This window comes from Perognathus longimembris, chromosome 11 (genome assembly GCF_023159225.1).
Source record: "Perognathus longimembris pacificus isolate PPM17 chromosome 11, ASM2315922v1, whole genome shotgun sequence".
NCBI classification, from domain to species: Eukaryota; Metazoa; Chordata; class Mammalia; order Rodentia; family Heteromyidae; genus Perognathus; species Perognathus longimembris.
In genome coordinates this window covers 58,278,491-58,295,570 of record NC_063171.1, presented here as the reverse complement: position 1 = coordinate 58,295,570, position 17,080 = coordinate 58,278,491, and the positions used below count along the sequence as shown (strand labels likewise).

Below are 17,080 nucleotides of genomic sequence, written 5' to 3'. Positions count from 1 at the left end.
TAGAGTCTTAGGCTCAGCCTTTGACAGCCACCTCCCGCAGCCCTGTGTAAGAAACCGCACCTCGTGAATAGGGTTCTGCTCACACCGGCTTGCCCGGGGGCTCCTCCAGTGCCTGGTTTTTAGTTGCTTCCCAAGCCAGGACCTGGGTGAATCCCTGAAATTTTAACTTTCCCCCTCCTTCCTCCATGTGCCCTGCTACAGTGACCCAGCCCCCGACCATCACCAAGCAGTCTGTGAAGGACCACATCGTGGACCCCCGGGATAACATCCTGATTGAGTGTGAAGCAAAGGGAAACCCAGCTCCCAGGTGAGCAGGGGAAGGGGATCCTGAGAAGATGCCACTGAAGCTGGGTGCCCGTGGCTCTCCCTTGTGGTCCTGGAGGGCCATGGCTCAGGGCCAGCCCAGGCAGAAAAGTCTGCAAGTCTCTGTCTCGGCGGGAGGAAGCTGGCTGGAAGGCACGCCATCTCAGTGACCGTGGGAAGCTGAGGTGTGCGGCGTGTCCCTGCAGGAAGCCAGACCCTGTCCTAAAAATAACCAGTGAAGGGCTGGGGATATAGCCTAGTGGCAAGAGTGCCTGCCTCGGATACACGAGGCCCTAGGTTCGATTCCCCAGCACCACATATACAGAAAACGGCCAGAAGTGGCGCTGTGGCTCAAGTGGCAGAGTGCTAGCCTTGAGCAAGAAGAAGCCAGGGACAGTGCTCAGGCCCTGAGTCCAAGGCCCAGGACTGGCCAAAAAAAAAAAAAAAAAAATAACCAGTGAAAAATAGGGCTGCAGGGGTGCAAATGTGAGGCCCAGAGTTCAAACCCCAGTAACACACACACACACACACACACACACACACACACACACACACTCAGATTTAATGCACAGCTCTGGTTTGTTCCTCAGCTTCCGCCCTGCTGACAGGGTTGTCCCTCTCCACGCGCCCCCCCCCCCCCCACCCACACACACACAGACTGGGCCCTCAGGAGCCTCCCACAGGCCTCAGACCCATCCGTCCATGGCGTGCCCATCCTCGGGGGACACTTTCTGGCCGTGTTCTGGCTCGGGTCAGTGGGGGGTGGGCCAGCAGGTCACCCTGTGTCAGGTGGGAGTCATTTGGGGGGACCACGCCGCCGGGGTTTGGTCTTTTCCCCGTGGCTCCTCCATGGGGACAGGGACGACTCTGTGAGAACTGCCCATCACCACTGCTCAGGCTTCTCCTCCTGGTCAACATGGACCCAAGGCCACGAGGGCCTGGCCACAGCAGATGCGTACATGCTCCCAAAAGAAGCAGAGACTTACTCTAGGACAGAACCCAGGCCTCCCCAGACAAGCACCGTCGGCAATCCTGTCTATGCAGGAGGCAGGAGATGGGGGGATCCAGGTTTGAGGTCAGTCCTGGCAAAATTAAGACCCCCATCTCAACCAACAGGTTTAAATATGATGGTTTATTACATCTATAATCCCAGCTAGGTGGGAAGCAGAGATAGTATGATAGTGTAGGATCCTACTTTTAAAAAGAAGAAGAAGCTAAATTTAAAAAAAAAAAGGCTAGGGCATGGTTCCAGTGGTATCACAAGGCTCTGAGTTCAAATCCATTCTGCCAAAAAAATAATAATGAAATCATAATCACTGCTTACTTGTGAACTGTGCTCTTACAGAATCTCCTCCCTGCCCCCCTAGCTGGTTGAGTGACTGCACAGAGACATGGTTCTCGGCCCTGGCTGGAAAAATACCAGCGGCAGCCCTGGAACAGTCCCTGGCGGACCTGGGTCAGTGTTGTCCCTCCCCATTGCCCACAGCTTCCACTGGACCCGCAACAGCAGGTTCTTCAACATTGCCAAGGACCCCCGGGTATCCATGAGGAGAAGGTCTGGGACCCTGGTGATCGACTTCCGCAGCGGTGGGCGGCCCGAGGAGTATGAGGGAGAGTACCAGTGCTTTGCCCGCAACAAATTCGGCACGGCCCTGTCCAACAGGATCCGCCTGCAGGTGTCCAGTGAGTGCTGCAGGCAGGACCCACGCTGGGGCGGGGGGGTTACCACCCTTGACCTACAAGGCCCCCTGTATGGGCCTCCCACTCAGAAAGATTGCCTGGAAAGGAAGCTTCCGGGTCAGAGTCTGGCACGGCCTCACAGCCTCTCTGGGCATCAGGAGGGGAGAAGAGAGGGGCGGCTTGAAGGTGGGCATCTGCCCCAACAACTGCCCTCTGTCCTCCTTCCATCCCATGGCCTGACCTGTGACCCCGCCCACCTCTTGTGGCCCTCGTTCTCCAGTTTCCCCTTGTCTGGGATCTGCCCCAGCCCCAGCCGTCAGCCTCACTTCGCCTCCCTGTCTCCTTCCCAGAGTCTCCCCTGTGGCCCAAAGAAAACCTGGACCCCGTCGTGGTTCAAGAAGGCGCCCCCTTGACGCTGCAGTGCAACCCCCCGCCGGGCCTCCCGTCCCCGGTCATCTTCTGGATGAGCAGCTGTGCGTGCCGGAGCCCCCTCTGGGGTGGGAGAGGGGGTTGAAGGGATGGCCTCCCCACTCTGGAAGATGGTGAGCTGTGAGAGACGGGGGCCACACGGCCGAGGATAGCTGCAGAGAGGCTGCCGTGGCCAGGTGCTCTGGAGCGAGTTGCTTAGCATCTCTCTCTGCGTCTCGGTTTCGTATTCTGGGGAGAAGTGGGGCCAGCGTTATTGTAAAGACAAGCGATGGAATGCTTCCGCGGTGGTTAAGAGGTGATCTCACGCGTGGTGATCACACTTGCTCTCGGTGGTATTTGTGGTGAGGAAGGTGAAGAAGAGGAAGGAAGCGTCGCTCGGCCCGGGTGCTCAGATTTGCACTACGAGGAGGACAGAGGGTGAAGGGGGAATGGAGCCTCTGATGAGGGGGGACCGGTTAGCCGAGTTCAGAGGTCGTGCTGGCTCAATCTGAGGCTCGTGGAACGTTTTTTAAATTAAAACAAAGGCAGATAGGGCCTTTAGAAGTTCTTCCTCCCTGTCCCTCCATCCCTCCCTCCATCCCTTCCCTCTCCCTCTCTCCTTTACCATGGCTTTCCTTTCCCCACCCTCCCTGCCCACCTAGCTGCCTCTGCTGCCCCTCCTCCCATCCCTCCCTCCCTATGCCTCCCATTTATCAGTGCATGTATCCATCTAACTACCTGTCCACCAGCCATCCTTCTGTCCGTCCCGGCACCTGCCAACCTCCCTCAAAGCAGGCCGCCACCATCCAGGAAGCAGCTGTCTGCAGTGAGGTGGCTTTGTGCAATCTCCGGCCCCCCTCTTCTCTCCCCACATCTGTGGGGAGGCTGGTGGTTGGCCTGTGCGTTGGCCTGTGCGCTCCTGGTTTAGACTGCCCCCTCCTCCATCTCGTTTGTGTCCGAGCTGTGTCCACGCCCGCTCCCATTGCATCCCGTGCCTCTTGTCCATCCTCACCAACCTCTCCCCAGCCTGTGCCTGGGTTACAACACTCACCCCACAAGGGTCTCCCTTGTCTTTATGAAACTGAGTGCGGTAGTTTCATTCAGATACGGAAAGCCCTTCAGTGGCTCATCCCTCACCTGGGAGATGGGATCCAGGCTCCGTTTCCTGGTCCTCCTGGTCAGGTCTCTCTGTTCCCAGCCCATCTAACCCTCCCTCCCTGTGCCCCTCGGCCCCTGAAATGGCCTGTGTCCTGTTAGCCTTTAGCACAGGCTCTCTCTGCTTCTTAGAAACCTTGTAGCTCCTCTGTTCTGCCCGGCATAGGACATCAGCGTTTAGCTCAGGCCCCCAAGTAGACTGGACCCCTTTCTGCAGTCCCGTTCATCTCTTCCCTCCCTGATGCCCCCCCCCCACTCTGAGCACCGCCCTGCAGTTACCTGCTGCCGGGCTTCGCTCTACCCGCCCCCCATCCACGTGGGGGGGGGGGGGGTCCTGGGCTTGTCTGCCTCTTCCGTGTGTGGTCCTTCCTCACTCTCTCACGTCCCCTGGCCAGTAGGGATTAATCGCAGGAGCGGGGACCCAAGGTAGCCTCAGTTCGCGTGTGGTCGCGAGACCGCATGCCCGCCAGCCCAAGAAAGACACGGGCGCGTGGGTGTCCCGGAGAAAGCCTCAGGGGCGTTCTGGTTTATTCAAGGGAGGGGCTAACAGATATACCCCCAGAGTCGCACGCAGGAGAGGGGGTACTGGATCTTAACGATTGGCTAAAAGGACTGTCCCTCAGGGGCTGGGGATATAGCCTAGTGGCAAGAGTGCCTGCCTCGGACACACGAGGCCCTAGGTTCGATTCCCCAGCACCACATATATAGAAAACGGCCAGAAGCGGCGCTGTGGCTCAAGTGGCAGAGTGCTAGCCTTGAGCGGGAAGAAGCCAGGGACAGTGCTCAGGCCCTGAGTCCAAGGCCCAGGACTGGCCAAAAAAAAAAGGACTGTCCCTCAGGTGATGTCACGGAACTTCCTCTATGGGCGGAGACCACAGCCCCCCAAGGACTGGGTTTCTGGGGTCCCCGCCATTACACACGTGTTCGCCCCCAGGAGCAGGGGCTTCTCTTCCAGTTGAAGGCAGAAGGAGGGGGGACAGGCTAAAGCCAGCTGTCCCCTCTTAAAGGCGCAGCTGTCCCCAACAACCTGCTGTCTCCCCTGCTAGACCGGAGCTCTTCCAGGGCAGGGACTGGTTTTCTCACTCATCTCCCTGTTCAGCACCTAGCCCAGGGCCTGGCACCTAGTAAGCCTAGAGCAGATCTCTGGGAAATAACTTGAATGGCTGGCTAGCTCATTGTGGAAAAGCTGACATTTTGGCTTTAAAACATGATGACTTTAAAAAACAACGGGATGGGGCTGGGGATATGGCCTAGTGGCAAGAGCGCTTGCCTTGTATACATGAAGCCCTGGGTTCGATTCCCCAGCACCACATATAGAGAAAAGGCCAGAAGTGGCGCTGTGGCTCAAGTGGCAGAGTGCTAGCCTTGAGCAAAAAAGAAGCCAGGGAGGGACAGTGCTCAGGCCCTGAGTCCAAAGCCCAGGACTGGCAAAAAAAAAAAAAAATCAAGTCTTAAAAACAACGGGATAAGAAAAGAACCGGTTAAGGGTCACCAACTTTAAGTGCACGCTAACAGGCCTGACAGCCCTGAAACCTGGACTGTGCATTGGCGTCGGTGCTCAGAAAGATACAATAGATTCTGCATCCTCAGGCACTCCTGTGATACCATTGATTCTAAAAAGCACATGTTTCTGTATTTTAATATTTAAAATTGGAAGCTATCTTAAAATCAAAAGTGTGCATTGTCAATTGTTATACGAATTATAATCAGGAGCTGCGGTCTTCTTAAGGGGTTCAGAAAATAAATAAATCGAAGAAGGGATCTTGCCATTGTTGTTGGTTAAGTGTTGATTTAAGGTGATAAGGACAAGTTCAAGTTCATTTAATTCAGAACTTGTGGAGAGCCTTCCCCTCCCGTGCGGGGACCTGAGCTGGGGTCTGGGGTATAAAGATGAGCCAGTCACGGTTCGGCCTCTGCCTTAGCATCTGTAAAGTGGGAATACGCCCTACAGCCGAGCCGAGAGGCTTGAACCAAGGGATGTGAAGCTCCGGACCCCGCTGGTCTTCGGCAACGCTCACACATCAGAACGGCGGCCATGGTTTCCACGGTGGCCATTAATTACCCCTAGCCCCCACCGCCACCTGCGCCTCTGCTTCCCTTCCAGCCATGGAGCCTATCACCCAGGACAAACGCGTCTCCCAGGGCCACAATGGGGACCTGTACTTCTCCAACGTGATGCTGCAGGACATGCAGACCGACTACAGCTGCAATGCCCGCTTCCACTTCACCCACACCATCCAGCAGAAGAACCCCTTCACCCTCAAGGTCCTCACCAGTAAGTGCAGCCCCTGTCCAGGGCTGGAGACCAGAGGAGGCAGCCTCTGAGCCCACCCAGCCCTGGGCACTGCCGCTAGTCTAGCCCTCCTTCCGGCTCAGCATGCCTGAGCCCCTGCTGACCTTCCGCAGCACCTCCTGATGCTGAAGCCTTCCTTGAGTCAAATTGGGTCCTGCGCTAGACCAGTGCTTCCCAGACTGCGGTGGGAATCAGAACCACACAGCAAGGCCCAGCCCTGTCCTTAACAGACAGCTCCTGGAGCCCTTGCTCTCATTCAGATGCCCACACGGTCTGAGAATCACTTGCTCAAAGGTCATCAAGTATCCCCTCATACCCTCAGCACATTTCTTTTGTCCTAATTATTACACGCTTCTCTTTCCTTCTAGAAGAAAGCCAAGATATAAAATGTTAGTTAACAGGCACAGTGAAACAAATTTTATTTGATTCTGTCATGACATATTTGCTAAACACTATGGAATCTGTTTGCAAATTACAGATTTATGTTTTACATCATTCGTTTTTATTTCTATTTCCTGATACAAATGCATATCAGCATTTCCTGATCCATTAAAGAGTCAGCGGAGCCGGGCACTGGTGGCTCACACTTTTCATCCTAGCTACTCAGGAGGCTAAGATCTGAGGATCATGGTTCGAAGCCAGCCCAGACAGGAAAGTCCATAAGACTCTTATCTCCAATTCACTGCTGGAAAGCCAAGAGTGGAGCTGTGGCTCAAAGTGGTAGAGTGCTAGCCTTGAGCAGAAATAGTCAGGGATAGCACCCCATCCCTTAGCTCAAGCCCCATAACTGACACCAAAAAGAGAGAGAGAGAGAGAGAGAGAGAGAGAGAGAGAGAGAGAGAGAGAGAGAGAGAGAGAGAGTCCCTCCATGAGGGATGAGAAAAATGTAGTCAGAAAGAACACAGGGAGGAGCCAGCCCGGGGCTTTTGCTAGAAAGCCCTCAGCCTGCATGGGATGTGGAAAATGGTTTCTGTTGGTTTACACTGTAGATTTGTAACATGCCTGGCATAGAAGACCTCCCCAACCCAAAGAAACTTCCGTGTACCACAGTTGCGTTGTGAACATTGTCAGTGCCGGGGATGAAGAGGACTGTGGGGAGTTGGTGTGGGGACAGGCAGTTTCCACAGGTTTCTACCGGTGTCCTGGTAACCCGTAGCCCACTAGAGGTGGCTGGCGATGTCTCGGGTGGGTGTGCCTGGGAAGAGGCTCGCGCCAATGACCCAGGCTCCTGACCCCTTGGTTCTCTCCTTTCCTCCTCACTCCTTTCTCCCTTCTGGGGGTGAGGCAGGTAGCTTGAGGCTCCTGGGGAAGCACGTTGGTTTGTCTGCAGTGTCTTCTCAGCGTATTCCGGTGACTGCCTGCCAGCTGGCTGCATTGGCAGGACAGTGTGGTCCTCCCAGGATCTCAGAGGGGCCTCAGGAGGCAGGGCTGGCATGAGGGGCAGCCAGGGGGAAGACCAGAGCTGTTAAGTTCATGATGCCCCGCCTCCGTGCCGCCACCTGGACCTCGCTGCTTGCGGGGGGGGGGGGGGGGCCGGGGGGAGGAGACCTCGCTGCAAGGTCACCTGCTGCTCCTGGGCTTGAGCTGGGCGACCTTTTGCTGTCCCACGCAGAGGCCAGGAGATGGAGGGTTGGAAGTGGAACTTTCCAGTCGCAGCCTATTCTGTACCTGAGGAAGTAAGGGATATTTGTTTCTGCTTTGTGTCTGGGTCTTCTGTTCCACTGGAAACTCCTTCCTCCAAATGACAGAAACCATCTAGGTGACTGGAACAGAATCCGCTGGCTTCCTGGAGCTGGAGTTCTCCCAGGGGAAGCTTTGGCAGGAACCAAGTTCTGGGCATCTGAACCAGCCTAGAATTGGGCACAGTGGCTTAAAATAGCACAGTTGGGCTTTCTCCACTTTCCTATCTGGAAAGGACACAGGCTTTCTCTTGTACCTTCAGAGCCCGGTTAGGGGGAGGGCAGAGAGGCAAAACAGTCTGCCCACCGTTTGCCATTCAGGGAGAAACCAATCTCATGTACTCAGTGTATTATCAATTGCATTAAAGGGAGAGAAAGAGGTAGATGACAAAACACTGGGCAATCAGTGTATTATCAATTGCATTAAAGGGAGAGAAAGAGGTAGATGACAAAACACTGGGCAATCAAAATGCATTTTGGAGTCTGCTCTGGAGCGCGAAGGTACCAGCGGCGTCAGGCGTGCCGAGCTGCACCTGTCCCTCTTTGCCTACACTGTGACAGACATGGGGTCCCTCCTGCCACATCACAGGCCACCGTGATGAGGGAAGAGGGCTCTCCCCAAGGAGGACCGTAGAGGGTGGTCCACACTTCCTTTCGAGGTCTCCATGATGCTCTTAGAAGATTCAGCACCTCCCCGAATCTCACTCTACTGGGAGTGTGGGCCATTTCCCCAGAAAAGGATACTCTCGTGTGGCCTGGAGCCAGGGAAACATGAGACATGGTCCTTTCCATCCTCGTGTGCTGCCATCCTCCCTTGGGAGAGGCGAGGACTATCCCTTCCAAGTCCACCCCTTCCTTCCATTACCTTTCACTCTAGAGTCAACCAAACTACCTTCCCAACCAGGCTACCTCCTTCACAACCAGCAAGTCTTAAAGACTAGCTCTGAATAATGAACATCTTCCTGCCGGGTGTGGAGCAGATTGGACATGCAATGCCAGTCCCAGAAAAGAACTCGAATATCCTCATAATTAGTTGAAACAGGATTTGATCTGTCGTCAAATATGCAAATGTTTTGGCACAGCCCCTGGCATCTCCCAGGCAGTTGGACTGTGTCCTGGGCTCCTGGGGCTGTCTGCTTGGCTTCCACTCAGCTGTACCCCCCTCTACCCCCCTGGGGGGCTACCATCAGAACTTAAACTCCAAGAAAAAGGGACGGCGGAGAGGGGAAAAGGTACTTCAGGACAGTGGCAAGTTTGTATGTCCTGTTGCCAAATGTCTTTGTGCGAAGGACTGAGCGAGTGCCCTAGGGTTTGATCCCCTCTTAGTCCTCATCCCTCCACAGTCTGGAGAGCTGAGTCTCCACCATGGTTGGCAGGCCTTCCCGGGACCAAGGGGGCACTCTCGGCTTGCTATCTTGTTCTCCTGTCCCGTGCTCTCCCTTCTAATCCTGAGCTGGAACCTAGGCTGGGCTCTGCCAACAGAGACATCTCCCGGGGACCACATAGTGCCCACCTGCTCAGATGGGGGGGGCGCTCGTGGCTGGGCACTGCCAAGGTCCCTCTGTTCCCCTCTCTACTGATGACTGTCTTCTCCCATTCACTTCCCACCCGTCCCTGCAGCTTAGCTTCCATGCAGGCAGAAACCCACTCAAACTTTTCTCTTCAGCTGGCCTGATGTGGAATGAGTCCTGGGGACCCGGAGACCCTGGGGAGAAGTTGGTCCTGAGATTTTTCTCTAGGAAATGCTAATCCTTACCTCTTTCGTTCCAATGATAGAAGGACCCAGCCAAGTTCAAGCCTAATTTCTTTCCTTTAAAAAAAAAATCACCATGTGATTGCCTTCTTTTGCAGGAGTTAAGCTTTACGTTCCCTGCGGGGCAGCTTTGTGTTGCTTGGTCTTCACTGGGTGTATATTCTTTTCCAAGCGCTCTGTGTCTTTCCTTTGCAAACGCCACTGGTGCTCACCCCAGTTTTTTTTGTGTGTGTGTGTGGCTTTGCCTTTCTGTTTTTCCCCCCCAGCATATGCCTCAGTGACTTCTTCGTGGCCTCCTGTTTGCTCACCCTCTTTTGTTTATTGCAGACCACCCCTATAATGACTCGTCCTTAAGAAACCACCCTGACATGTACAGTGGTGAGTCGTGGCTGTAACCTTGGGAGTAACCTTGCCTGTCCTAACCCAGTCTGCCTAACTTGACTGATTCTGCATCAATAACTCCTGCTGGGTTGGCAGGGCTGACAGCTCACCAGGCCAGGTTGCCTAGGCAACACTCCTCAGGATGCTGTCTGCCAGGAGGGAAGGTGGCCAGTCTGGGAATGAGGGGGCCCGCACTGAAGTATAAGCTCTCCAAGATGTGGTTGCTGAATTCTTAACAGGTGGTTTGAACCAGCCTGGAGCTCCAAAGAGCTCCCTGGAGGTTTTGGCTGAGGCTTTTAGGAATCGGTGGGTGGATGGAGTGTTTCTGAGAGCAGGTTAGGAGGAAACTGGAGGTCTGGCTCCTACTGGTCATTCAAACAGTACCGATAACTTTTTAGTTTAGTTAACACTATTCAGTGTGTGGAAATGAAGTAGCTCGTTGGTCACCTAGAATTAGATTCTGGGAGTGCTACTCCCAGAAGGGAGTAAGGGAATGGGAGCAAGAGTCCCCTTGGAATGATCCTTGCAGGTGAGTGTAAATGAAGTTGGGCCGCCACTGTCTTCACACAGCTGTGACTCCTCTCCCGGGATAATGCATGCAAATGCATTGCCCACCAGCCCACATTTGCAAGTCATGGAACAATTACAGTGGGGCATAGTCCTAGCATCCCAAGGTGGGCTGCTCAGTCTGTTAATAAGAGAATCAGCTATTTTCACACCTGAGCTACCCCCTCACTGTGACCCAAGAATGCCTTGTTTTCCTAGAGCCATCAGAGTAATGAACATTTTCTGGCTCTGGTGACACAGCTGGTCCCCATCATCAGTTATGCCTTGGACGGCTAGGCTGCCAGTCCCCAAGGGTGTCATTGGGGCTCAGACAGATAGGAAGTGCCGGTATAGAGATGTGCTATAAACAATGATTGATGTGGGAGATGGGAGGAGGGAGTGAAAGCCAGGAAGAGAGGCAAAGGCTCCCCCCACTTGGCACCAAGCAGAGAGAACCACACTGAGATTCTACCAAAGAGATTTACTGCCCAGAAAGCAGGGGACCTTTGTTGGAATCTGGGGATTGTTTGTTTTCAAGATAATAGGGCCAATCAAGGCCAATCACAGTTATATCAAGAGTCCCAGAACACTACCTGTGTGGAATATGCCTTTTCCTAAATTGGATTCCAAGAATCTATTCTAGGAAGAATTCTGAAAGCCAGAGTGGACCTGAGCTAGAAGGTCCCTTAGAGACCATTTGGCCCTCACTGCTTGCTTTATATAAGGTAAGCATGCAGGGGAATGGAATAAGCTTGAGAGATCCAGCCACTTAAAACAGCATTTAACCAGCAGCCAGTGTTATTACCAGAGCACCAGTGAGAGTTGTGGGAACCTCCCAAGACGGATTCACAAGAATTTCACAAGAGGCTCACTTGGAAACTCTCCCCTCGCCCACAATCCAAGGCAGGATGGGGCTGACCAGGTGTGAAGCACACAGGAAGAATAGAAAGCCAAAGTGAGCATGTAGAGTCAGTGTTGAGCAAAGGACAGCCAGGCGATGTTCTAGAAAAAAATAGAAAGTCAAAAAGGAAAGAAGAAGATTCTCCCTCAACACGGGGAGCTGAGCAGAGATGACATAGGTGTCACGTGGCCCCGTGTGTCTCTCTGGCTTTTGAAAGATGACAAAAAAAAAAAGAAAAGAAATAGAAAAGATGACAACCCTGGCTCATAGCATCAGAGTCACCCGCACTCCTGATTTGCTCTGACGATTTCTACAGTGGGCTGGTATCCTGTGAACATTACCCAGGCGCTCCATCCTGCAGTGTGCAGCAGAGGAAGCCCCCTAGGAATGGTCCAGGCAGGAGAGCAGGTGGTCCTGCGTGGAGCCACACAGGCTCCAAGGCAGACCACCGAGTGATGCCACACAAGTCACTGAGTGGCTCGGGAGTTCACAGTCCTCACCTGCCAAATGGGTATATTGCCAGCTATTGGGTGGCTGGGAAGGTTAGGAGAGTAGGGAGGTGCTTCCGCCAGCAAATGAAGTGTCACTGCAAATGGAAGGCTTTAAAGGGAAGAGTTTCATGTTGCCTAGAGAGTTTGTTTCCTTCTCAGTGGAACGGGGATTTGAATTCAAGGACTAGCACTTGCTATGCAAGGACTCTACCACTTGAGTCATGCCCCCAGCCCTAGTTCATCTGTTTTTGAAAATTACAGCCGTACTACCCTGAATATACCCCATCTCACCTGAAAATAAGATACACACAGAGAAGTTGAAGCCAAGGGGAGAAAAGCTGGTTATACTTACAGGAAGACTGTACTCTGCAGGGAGAAATGTTAGACTAGAGAAACGTAAGAGAGAAGAAAAAAGCTGCAACTACAGCACAGGGACTCAAGTCCAACATACAGAAGAAATTTCCTGACAGTGAGAGATATAAAAAATTACTGGGGGGCTGGGGATATGGCCTAGTGGCAAGAGTGCTTGCCTTGTATACATGAGGCCCTGGGTTCAATTCCCCAGCACCACATATACAGAAAATGGCCAGAAGTGGCGCTGTGGCTCAAGTGGCAGAATGCTAGCCTTGAGCAAAAAGAAGCCAGGGACAGCGCTCAGGCCCTGAGTCCAAGCCCCAGGACTAGCCAGAAAGAAAAAAAAAATTACTGGACAAGAAGTTTCTCTCTCTTGTTTTCTAGATTGTTCAGTTAGCCATTCCTAGGGCCAGAGTGGTGGTGGGATTCTGGGATGGTAGGAATGCCGGAATGCAGCCCCAGGAGTCTCTGGTTCTCAGAGAATCAAAGGCAGCAGGCCAGTGTGGAGTGGGATCCAGCTGTCCTCCAAAGCTGTTTGCTGGCAAAGGTCCTTAGGTACATCCATTCACTGAGCCGACATCCTGGTAACCCAGCACTTGATGGACCGGAACGACTCAGCTCGTCAGTTTTCTTGATCTTTCCCCAGCAGGAGGCCCTCAGGAGCCAATGTTCATTGGACCTTTAAAGCCAACATGGCTGAGATAGTGTCATGACCTGATGCCCCCTAGCTGTCCATGAGTCTGCTCAGAGCTCTAGCTTATGAGAGCAAGAGGGAAATGACTTTCTTTTGGCTAGAATCGTGTGGGCCCATGTGGACCTCTGAATCCATACCGGTTTGATCCAAAGCCACCAGCGGGACCATGCCTCTTATGTTTGTGTAGAGTCCGCTTACTGCATGCAGTTGGCCTCATTTCCCCGTCCCCTCCTTTTGGCACCAACCTTCCTGTTCCTCGGGACTCTCTGCGTCGCCCTGACTCTTGTGTCCCTAAGAATCCTGTGGCGATGCTTTGGACCTCTTCATTCTGTCCTCAGCCGCTTTTTCCCCAACTTGGGTCACAAGCTAATCCACAGTCACTGAGTCAAGATGGAATCTGAGAGGAATGAAACAGTGGCAGGCACCAGAGTGGCATTAAGACGGGGCATAGTCCCCCCTTCCCCTTCTGCCCTTGGACTTTGGGTTTGGTTTTGAGCAAGGAAGATATTCCCCAAGTGGCCTGTCAGAAGTAGGGACAAGAGGGGCCTCCACGTTTACACAGAGAGGAGATTTAGAATAGATGTAGAGCACAATCTCCATAGAACCGCAGTTTCCTCCATGAGAAATGGGGATGATAGCTTCCTAAGACATGCGGGTTAAATATGCTGGCCATGTACAGAGCTGTTAGCACAGTGGTTGGCCCTTAAAAAAGAAATGTCCACTGACGGAGGTCCCAGTCACTACCCCTGCCTCGAAGGCTGTTCCTTCCTGTCCTTTGAACCTCGCTTGCTTCCCAGGACCTTCTCCTCCCTAGAGCTAATTCTGGGTTGTGAGTCCACACTCCACTGTGGCTGTGAGCTTTCTACTGTCACAGCTAGCTACCTTGTGTCCAGGCGCCCACAGTGGGGCTCTGCCCGTATCCCGCTCCCTGTCCTGCTGGCTTCGCTGCCCACCTGTGCTCGTGGCTACGTGCTGTGGGGTGGATTAAATGCCTGCCGGCTAACGGATCAACTCCTGCAGGTTTTGTCCCTGTGTGGAATAGATGTGACGTAGAGCTGGAACCGCTTCTACATCACAGCAAGGTCTCCATCCCTGGACAGACTCCTGTCCTCAGTGTGCCCTTGAACTTGTGTTGCCTTTACTGTGTAGTGATTCCGTGATGGGCGAGGGGAGGGTGTGGAAGCTGCTGCTTTGCTCTCTAGGTCCTGAGATCTGGCTCCTGCAAGCACTATAGACGTAGATGTAACCAATTAACCACATAATGGATTAACCCTTCATTTGCCACTGGGGTGTGTGTGTGTGTGTGTGTGTGTGTGTGTGTGTGTGTGTGTGTGTGTGTGCATGCGCACACACTGGGGAGACAGGACACCTACAGGAAGAGATGGGGTAAATTGCTCCCCTCCTCCTCCTGCTGCTGCTTCTCTTTTCTTCTTCCTCTTCTTTCCCATTCAGTTGCTCCATCCACAAACATTGTCCACTTGCTACACGCCAGGAGTCTCAATACCTCAGCTTATCTTTCTTCTCTCCGCAAAAAAAAAAAAAAAAAAAAAAAAAAGATTAAACAGAAGCAGACTCCCAGGGGCTATCAGAGAGAAGCTGAGTGCCCCTCGGCCAGGAGCCTCCTGGTCCAGCCAGGCTCCGGATAACCCAGCAAGTTCCCTGGGAAACCAGCACCCAGGGCGGGATCTCCATCACTCTCTCCTCCCTCTGCCAGCACCAGTTAAACCTGGATGAGTGCATCTCCCAGGGCTCCTGGCAGCTCTGCCTTCCTCCACCTCTGAACCCGTCCGCTGAGTCTAAGACCCATGAAAGCCACAGGCAGGCTCAGTTTACGTTTTTATTTAGGGAGAGAGAGTGTATTTGTTTTGTCTTAGGTTTTGAAATTTCTTGCTTTCATCTATCCCATCCATTCTATAGAGCTGTACAAAGAACTCTTGAACAGAGGCGAGGCTCAATCAAAGTGGGGTCCGCCCAGACTGGCATGACCCCTCCCACAGAGAAACAGCTGCCCTGACAGTGTCACCCTGTGAGCCACCTGTCCTTTAAAACCTACGTGGATTTCATAGATTGCCACTCAGCCAACCCTGGCTGCTCCAGCCTCGTTGAATTATATACATGGCCTCGTCCATCTTGGATGTCACTTTCCCCTCCCCTCCCCCAGCATCTCACATGCAATTAACACCCCCCTCCCCAGCCCCTTTCCAAAGTCATTAGTGAGGAGACAGAGTGGTCTTGGTCCCAGAGTGATTTCCTGTCATCTCTGCTCATTAATTCTCTCCATGTCTTTGCTAAGCCATTAATAACTCTCTCTGCATGTGTGACTATTTATCCGGGGCTTTGTGGTCTTACCCCAGCCTCTTGTCTTCAGGGTCCCAGAGAGCAGCTTGTCTGTCCTGTGGCCCCCGAATACCTGCCTTCTCATCTTCCAAGTCTCTGTCTGGGGAGGATGCCAGAGTGGGCCCTGGCATCCCAACACAGGGGTCCAATTCAGGGGGCTGATTTCACGCTTCTCAGCCCCCCACACCCCATCCCAGGGCAGGGAGGAAGGGAGGACTCCTGGTCTCTGAGAATCAGGGCTCCTCTTGGCACACCCTTTCAGAACCTAAAGCTAGTCGCACACCTGTGCTGGAGGGTTTCCTAACACTTCTTACTGCTATCCATGTCCTGGGGGTGGGCTGGGCTAGGAAGGTCCAGGGAGGGTCCGATGGCCTTTCCCTCCAGCCCCCACAGCTTTGGTCTGCACGGGCCAGCCCCCTGGGCAGGAAGCTCATGAGAGCTTGTTCTGTCCTTGCAGCCCGAGGAGTTGCAGAGAGAACGCCCAGCTTCATGTACCCCCAGGGCACATCCAGCAGTCAGATGGTGCTTCGAGGCATGGACCTCCTTCTCGAGTGCATCGCGTCGGGAGTGTATGTACAGTCTGCACCCTGCACCCACTCTCCGGGAGGCGGGGGTGGGTCCATGCTATGCTCTTGCCACGTTTGGAGGCAGGCCAGTCGTGTAACAAAAAGGAAAAAAGGGAGGAAAAAAACATGCAGTCGTCCACACCTATAATCCCGTTTCTCAGAGGTGAGGGGGAGTTTCACAGTTTTAAGGCCAGCCTGGGTATAAAGTTAGCAAGACCCCCATCTCAACAAATAAACCAAGCTCACTGAGCTTCCTGGTACCTATCTGTGATCCCAGCTACGTAGGAGGCTGTAGTTAAGATCCCAGGCTGAGAACAATTTACCTGACTTATGTAACTGACCTCTCCATACATTGCCTTTAAAATAACAATTAAAAAAAAAAATTTTTTTAAACTCCCAGCCTGAAGCCAGCCTGGGCAAAAACATGACCTTACGTGAAAAAAATTAAAGCAAAAAGGTCTTGGCTCAGTGGCAGAGCGCTTGCCTAGCAAGCAGAAAGGTCTGAGTTCAATTCCAGTACTCACCCCCCTCCAAAAAAAAAAAGGAAAAGAGGAAGGGGGGGGGGAAGGAAACCGCCTCCCTTAGGGATCAGAACTCTGTAAATCCTATCCATCGCCATCTGTTCCAGACATCTCTGATTTGAGAAACTAGTAAAAGCAGCGGCTGGACACCCTGTACCCGGTAGGTACATGCGTGCCACAGGGAGTCAGCTCAGGCTCTCTGTGGCTGAGCGCCTTTTCTGAATCAGCACAGCTGGCTCTGAGAGGCCAGGCCCCCTCCTGGGCCCATGCGCATTTCCAGATCCTTGGTGTCCCAGGTGGTCTAGAAAACAAAGGCCACACAACCCGTGGTAAGCCTTCTGTTTCCTGTCCGGTCCCTCTTCTAGCCCAACCCCAGACATCGCATGGTACAAGAAGGGTGGGGACCTCCCATCTGACAAGGCCAAGTTCGAGAACTTTAACAAGGCCCTTCGCATTACCAATGTCTCCGAGGAAGACTCTGGGGAGTACTTCTGCCTGGCCTCCAACAAGATGGGCAGCATCCGGCACACGATCTCGGTGAGAGTAAAGGGTACGTTGTGTGTATTTCTCATTATGATTATTTTGCTAACCCCAAACACCTAAATGCCATGATCTCCCTTTCCCTCCGAGCGGGGCTGGGCCGCGCAGTAAGTAGGGGAATGCTCGACGGTTAGGGGCAGCAGTGACCCGCCACAGGTATGTTGTGCCCTGGGATGAGAGACTATTGAGGAAAGGAGTCACACCTTGACCCTCACAAACGCCCTCTGGTGCCGGGCTCCCTCAGCGGGGAGTGTCCTCTCGTGGCCCGTTTGGATCATTCCCCCAGCCTTTTCTTTCTTTCATTTCCCATTCCCGTCCGTGGCGTGTCGTCTTGGCCTGTGCTGTCTCTGTGTGCGTGTGCATGGCATGATGCTTCTTTCTAAGGCTGGGGAATCGTTTTGACCAGAATGACTTCTTGACTCACTTCCCTTCCCCCCACCCTCCCACCCCTCCACCCCCAGCAGAGACAGCGCACCTG

General features: G+C 53.4%; 1 protein-coding gene across 1 annotated transcript in view; it reads left to right on the top strand.

Annotated features, from left to right (window-relative positions):
* Nfasc (neurofascin) overlaps window positions 1-17,080 on the top strand; it is a 158,144-nt gene that overhangs the window by 98,055 nt on the left and 43,009 nt on the right. The window contains 6 exon segments of the mRNA XM_048357419.1: window positions 202-307; window positions 1,790-1,986; window positions 2,334-2,456; window positions 5,651-5,821; window positions 15,433-15,544; window positions 16,428-16,612. Coding sequence (XP_048213376.1) covers window positions 202-307; window positions 1,790-1,986; window positions 2,334-2,456; window positions 5,651-5,821; window positions 15,433-15,544; window positions 16,428-16,612 — 894 coding nt within the window.